Raw genomic sequence first — 6673 nt, 5'->3', positions numbered from 1 at the left:
CCCCCCCCCCCCCGCATGAAAATCCTTGGTATGTGCCCCAAGCTAACCGCTCCTTGACTACTTACGCAATCCCTGCCCGAGATTTCATAACTCCCAACTGTTGATACGGGGAGGGGAACTGGATTTCTGCGAGGCAGCGGAACCCCCGCGCGGGGCTCGGGGAGGGCGTCGTGCATGCACGCCAGGCCTGGGCTCTCCGTGAGCTGTTTTCAAGAGAATTCCGTTGCCTTTGACCCGTAGCTCACAGCCAGAGCTCTACAGCTGCGGATTGAAGCCGCATGGAGCCCCAGTGCTAACCAGTGTACCCAGTGCTGTGCCAGGGTACACGTGTCCCAGCTCGTCAGAGATCACCCTGGTGCCGTTTAAACTCCCGCAGCTTTCTGATGGGTGGGCGCGGGTCAGGCCCCGGGTGGGTGGGGGCTTGCGCCCCTCTACAACGAGCTGCCCCTTTGCTCGCAGGTTTTAGATCTGCACAAGAACCAAGATCCGGAACCATGGCATCCATCCCATCGAGCGGCTCGCTCATGGCGACGCACAACTACCACAGAAGTAAGGGCACGTGCCCAGGACTGGGGTGGGCTCGGAGTGGTGGGTGAGCGGGCAGGATGCTCTGCCCGGTGTCGGCGGCGGGGGGGACGTGGCTCCAGCAGAGACAAAGCTGAGCTCAGGGGTGAGCTTTCAGCCAAAGCCCCAGCGAGAGCTGGCAGGCTCCTTGCTGAGATCGGGGGGGCCAGCAGCTGTCCCTCCTGCTGCTCGGACCCTCCTTTGGGCCACCGCAGCCCCTGCCCGGTTGTACCAGCTGGAGATGGGCCTTGCAAACTCCTTTTGCTCATTAGAAGGTTGTAGGTGAGGGGAGGTGACAGCTTCAAATGCATCTTGCACTGTTGCTGTGGAAGTGAGCTATAAAACCAGTCTGGACAACGGTAGCTAATGGTACTTGTCCAGGGGAGAGACGTTCTGGTTTAATGGATTGTCTAAACCAGAGGGAATTAAAAGTATTCCCCTTGAGCTGAAACTTGTAGCAGTTGGACTAAAACTCCATGGATTATATGCAGGAATCTGCATTCTCTTGGCCTCAAGTCATCTGCAGAGGCCTCCCAAGTGCTGCACGCAGCTACAAAGCCATTAAATAATGTCCGTGGGGTTGCAAGCGTTTTCCTACGGAGGTGTTCAGGTGCTTTTTTGCTACCTGCTCTTGGCCAGCTTGTAATCTCGGCAGTATTCCCTTCCTGGTGGCTTTTATTGACCTGGCACTAAAGCTGGGCAAGTACCGGGGGGGAGATGGCGATGAGCCGTGTCACCCCAGGGATGGCCACACCAAGGCTCGGCGTTGCTTTTCCTGGCACCACCGAGGGTCTGTGGTGGTCTGATGGCCATGATTTCTCCACAGGACGCCTGAGCTCCACATCCAGCAACAGCTCCTGCGGCAGCTCGGAGTACTCTGGGGAGGTCATCCCCCACCCCCCGGGTAAGTGCTGCCTGGCTCAGGGCTGCGGGGGGGGGGGTCTCTGCCCCCAGCCCCTCCACTGCAAATCTTACCGGAGTTGACCCAGCCTCTCCTGTGGGATGAGACTGGGGTGGTCACGGGGCTACGTGGGTTGCACTGACCTGGACCTTCCTTGGCACGTGCTGTCCCCCAGGTCTGCCCAAGTCCGACCCTGGCCACTGGTGGGCCAGCTTCTTCTTCGGGAAGACGACTCACCCAGCCATGACCACCGTGTCGGAGTCCCCGGAGAGGTGAGTGCTTTCTCGGACGGCCAATGCAAGACCCAGGGCAGTTGGGGACATCCCTGCTACGTCCCCTGAGGTGCAGCCTGACCCAACGGGTGACATCTTCATGCCCAGGGCACCGACTCTTTTGCTGCAAAAAGAAATGCAGAGCGCCAGCACGACGCCTGGGCATTGGCCTGACCCTCTCTCTGCTCTGTCTTGCAGCTCGGGAGCGCTGCGGGTGACAGCAGGACCGATGGCGTGTGGCCTGGTCCCAGGAGCAGGACGGCGGCGTCACGCCAGCGAGCCCAGCTCCGGGCCCTCGGCATGAGCGGGTCGGCGGCTGCTCCCCACGCCGGCGGGCACAGCCCCTTCCCCCCCTCCCCACCCCGTAGAGTAGGCAGGCTGCTCCGAGGCAAAGGTGCTGCTTTGTAATAAAAAAAGTGCAGTAAAACCCCCAACGATTCCCACACCAGCCTTTTTACTCTTTCTCGACGTAACTACGCCCTTTCCACGTGGACTCGGTAACACTTTTTATTTACCTTGTACTCATACAATGGCAACTAATAAAACTTGAGCAGCCTTTTAAAACGCTGCGGGTGGTTGTTCATCTGGGCTGAGAGGTGCTGCTGATGGTGGTGGGGCTGGACCAGGACACGGCGCAGCCCCTGACCCTCGGCAGCAGGGTCTGGTCAGGCTGGATGGCACCGTGATGTCAGTGTGACTCAGTGGTGCATGGGTTTTGCATGTGAGCAGGCTCTGGTTTGGCTGCAGGGATGCTGCAAATGCCTCCCCCACCCTTCCCTCACTTGGCTGCACAGCCTGTCCCTGCTGGCACTGAACTTGTTTTGCTCCCCAAGCACGTTGCTGCCCTGCCCTGCTCCAGAGCCTGGTGGGGTAGGAGTGCCTGAGCTGGGTCTGGGCAGGGCAGGGGGAAGTATTTGGGTGCAGAGTGAGCCCTCTGTAGTGAGAGGAGAGATAAGGCTGGCTCAGAGCTTGCATTTTGTGGGTCTTATGCCAGGCTGGAGCTCGTGGGGTGGATGGCAGCTCAGGGAGCGGGCTGGGCAGCTCTGGAGCCCAGCGGGCCTGTGTGCTGCGCTGCCCTAAGTGCTGTTTTGGCTGACTGTTACTTTGAATTAGTCATCTTGGCTGCTTGGCCCTTCTGTGATCGGCCCGAGAGCTGGGAAGTGCTGCTTGATAAAGCGCTGAGAAACCAAGAGCCTGCAGGTGCCTGCATGCAAGGGGGCAAGGTCCTGCTGGAGGCAAACAAAATCCTGGCAGGGGTTGATTTAGAGGTGCCAGATCTTCCTGCTCTGGTCTTCTGTCAGCCCCAGCACAAGGTCTGGGACAGTCTCTGCGTGCCCCAGGGCACCCCGAGCAGTGACTTTGTACCACCACGTCCCGTGCAGGCGGGGGCGAAGGGCAAAGCTGGGTTCCAGCAGCTCCCCACCGCCTACCCCTGCGAGCAGCTGGGTGGGAGGTGGCTGCTCTGCTTTTTGTCTGTCCTGCAGGGGCATCCAGGGTCACTTCCAGCTTTGTTCCTTGTTTCTGGTAGGAAAAAGTGCTGTGTAAGCTTTGCCCTGAGCTCTGTGTCTCCAGGCAGTGCTCCTTGTCCTCAGGGCAGAGGGTCTGTGTTGCCTCCATCCTTAGGGTGGGCTGGGGCAGCACTGGGAGCTCCGCTCCCCCCTGCAAGCGTGTGTGTCCAAAGGGCATGCTGGGGGGGGTTCCCTGTGACCAGCAGCTTTGGGGACACGGGTTGGGACCCCTGAGGCTGCCAGCACCCTGTGGGTGACCTCCACATCCACAGCATCACTGATCCGACGTGACTGCCCAGCAAACTGCTGGAGGGGCTGCACCCCTGTGCATGTGGTTGTGTATCGCAGGGAGTGTGTGGCAGCCTTTAAATGTCATAAACCACAAGAAAACCAAGAAAAAAAAAAATCCTGGCTGAGTAAGACAAGGCGAGGCGTGCAGGCTGGCTGGTGGGCTGGGGAGGGTGGCTACAGCACTGGCTCACACCAAGGAGCACTGCTCCAGGTTCTCCCCATGCCCTGGCAAACCCCTTCGGCTGCTGCTCACCCCCAGGATCCCTCAAGGGAGCAGTGGGGTTTCCTCTGCTGCTGATTGCCAGCAAAAGCCCCAGATTTTGGAGAAACAAACTATTTTTTTTCCAAGCCTACAGCCTCAGGGGCAGCGGATTGAAGTGTGGACACACAAAGGTAAAGTCAATATTGCCGTATTTGCTTGTCGGTCTCGTGATTAGGGCAGGGTCAAACCCAGCCGCTGTCCCCAGGCACCCAGGGGAGGCTGTGGCAGAGCAAAGGCACCAAGCCTGTGTCCCTGGTTTTCAGCTGGGCACTTTCCCCGGCCTGACCCAGCTCTGGGCGAGCTGCTCCGGCCACCTGCTGCGATGCCACCAGCACATCAATGCTCCTCCATCCTGGTTTTGGATGCTGCGTGGAGGTTAAGCTCATTCCCACGTTGCTGTGAGGCAGGTTGGGTTTATGGCACAGATCCGTGAGTTGCTGTCCTGATGCCAGTGGCTCCCTGTCCAGCGGAGCAAAACAGCCTGAAAAAACCCTGCGGAATTAAAGGGGATTTTTCTGAGTGGCTGTAGAGTCTTGCAGACTCAGACTCCTACTCTGCTGGGGTGAAAAAACGAGGAGAGCCCGTCCCCTGAGAGACTGTGGTCCCTCTTAGCTTCATAGCATCGCTGAGAGCAGAGACCTTGGCATTGCCTTGGTTCCTTGGGGTGCCTTTTGGGGTCTTTCTTGCCCCTTTGCAGCACTCGGGTGTGTTTAGGAAAAGCACCTGACAGCCAAGCACGTCTATTTTTGTGCTGTTCCCATCCCCGCTGCTGTGGGTGTCGGTCTCTTTTTCCCAAGTAACAACAGGATGAGAGGAAACGGCCTCGAGTTGTGCCAGCGGAGGTTTAGGTTGGTATTGGGAAAAATTTCTTCACCAAAAGGGTTGTCAGGCATTGGAACAGGCTGCCTGGGGAGGTGGCTGGGGCACTGTCCCTGGAGGACTTTAAAAGCCGTGGAGATGTGGCACTTAGGGATGTGGTTTAGGGGTAGGTTTACAGTTGGACTTGACGACCTTAGAGATCTTTCCTGACCTAAACAATTCTACGATTCTGGCTCATTTCCCATGTCTTGGGTCATCGTGCTGCTCGCTGTGGTGGGATAGCAAGAGATTTCCTTAGGTAACCGAAGTGAGACAAGCAAAGGGGCTCTTTATATCCTACACCCCTCCCTAAGCATCCCCCTTCCACTGCTCTCGGAGGGGCAAGCCCCCACCTCCTCCTCTGCTGCCCCACGGCTGCCTCGTGCTGCTTGACGAAGCGCCGTGTTTTGACTGTTGATTAACTCACAAATCTGGGCAAAAAACAGCCGGTGCTTTCTGCTCGCTCTCGGCCCTTGCAGGGGCCCTCGTGCCTCCCCGCCGCCTCGCAGGAGCTCCCACAGCAGCTCCAGCCTGAGAAATATTTCCTTTCACTCTCTGCCTCTCTCTGCTTCGAGAAATTTTTTTTTTTTTTTTCCATCAGCAGCTTTGCTTCCCCCTCACCCTTCAAAGGCCAATGTGGAACCTTAAAAATAGAAACAAAACCGTGCGGCTCAAATACGGTGCGTTAGCCTGACGCTGCTTCCAGATGCCGCTCTGACAAGTTGAATCCGCAAACGGGGCACATGCCAGGCTGAAACCAGAGCAGGCAAACACCTTGAACAGCAGCGTTTGGAATCCCCACGCAGGAGGGTTTTGGAAGGGGCTGGGGCTGTGTCAGCTCTGTCTTTGGGGGATGGATTTTTGGGAAAAGCTTGATCCATAAAGTGGCCCCAATTTTGGGGGTGAAGCTGCAGTGCCCTGTCCAGGATGAGATACTGGGAGAAAAATCTGGGTTTCCCCCAACTCTGCCTACTTTTAGAAAGTAGTGACTCAAAGAAAAGCCAAACTCCAGCAGGCTTTTAATGCAGCTGTAGAGGAGGAAGGAAGAGCTGCAGTGGGTAACGCCACATCCCCAAATGTCCCCCCGCACACTCCACGCCACCCATCGTGGCATTGCTCCAGCAGCCTGAGCTGCTCTGGGGCCACAGGTCTGATGGGGCCGGAGCGGGCAGGAGGGCAGCCTGCAGCCCTGCCACCTCCCCGAGGGACCCCGACCGTGCCCATCCGCTCCCCACGCCAACCCCATCGCCCCCTGCACACCCTTCTCCTCCTGCTTAATTTTGGGCTCCATCTGGTGGCAGCCAGAGCTGAAAATTTAATATCTTTATTGCTGCAACATCCCTGCCCTGTCTTAGTGTCTGATAAACCCATCACCTGCGGGACACGCTTCGGGCTTTAGTTTGTGGTAGGAGGGGACCCTGGGCTCTGCATGTGTGTGCTCCCAGCTGGGGCGTTTGATCAGCCAGCGAAATGTTGTGGGTTTTTTTGCAAGATGAGGGGTTTCCTCTTGCAGCTGCGTCCCAACCTGTTGCTTTTTTCCAGCTCTGAGCACTCTCCCCGGGGAGGGCACGGCCGCTGCTCCCCAGTGCTCGCCTCGCCCTTGCTTAGGCTTCAGCAGAAGTACGTCGGGATCTGGATTTATCACCCCCCCAAACCACGTTCCCACCTCCCCTTTCCAGGCCCCTCGTGTTTAATTAACAGCCAGACTCGTTTCTGCTCTTTTGCACAGCGCGGATGCTGCTCGGGCGTGCAGAGTGTCGCAGAATCTTTATTAATTTTACGTATTCCAGCTTTGCTGTTGTTTTAGTCGGACAGTTCACCCCCCCCCTCGAGCAAAATGGGTTTGTCAGGAGGAAATCAAAACCCACACAGGCCTGGCTGTGCCCGGCTGCTTTTCACCTGCAGCACATGGTGCCGCCTGCCACCCATGTGCTGAGTGTGTCAGTGCTCAAGCAGCCGCTGCTGCCCAAGGACAGCCCGGCCTCGGCGTGTGCACGGGCAAGGGGGGGGGGGGGGG

General features: G+C 57.9%; 1 protein-coding gene across 1 annotated transcript; it reads left to right on the top strand.

Annotated features, from left to right (window-relative positions):
* Nucleotides 1–446: 446 nt before the first annotated feature.
* Nucleotides 447–2301, top strand: PPDPF (pancreatic progenitor cell differentiation and proliferation factor). Its single transcript, XM_026861935.1, has 4 exons — nucleotides 447–549; nucleotides 1391–1468; nucleotides 1641–1737; nucleotides 1936–2301. Exons 1-4 carry the CDS (start codon nucleotides 495–497, stop codon nucleotides 2039–2041), a joined length of 336 nt encoding a protein of 111 aa, XP_026717736.1. The 5' UTR covers nucleotides 447–494; the 3' UTR covers nucleotides 2042–2301.
* The last annotated feature ends 4372 nt before the right edge of the window (nucleotides 2302–6673 follow it).

The sequence above is a fragment of the Athene cunicularia genome, assembly GCF_003259725.1.
Source record: "Athene cunicularia isolate RWA chromosome 20 unlocalized genomic scaffold, athCun1 chr20_part1, whole genome shotgun sequence".
Lineage (NCBI taxonomy): Eukaryota > Metazoa > Chordata > Aves > Strigiformes > Strigidae > Athene > Athene cunicularia.
The sequence above is the reverse complement of the archived record's forward strand: the minus strand, read 5'-3'. Positions and strand labels throughout refer to the sequence as shown.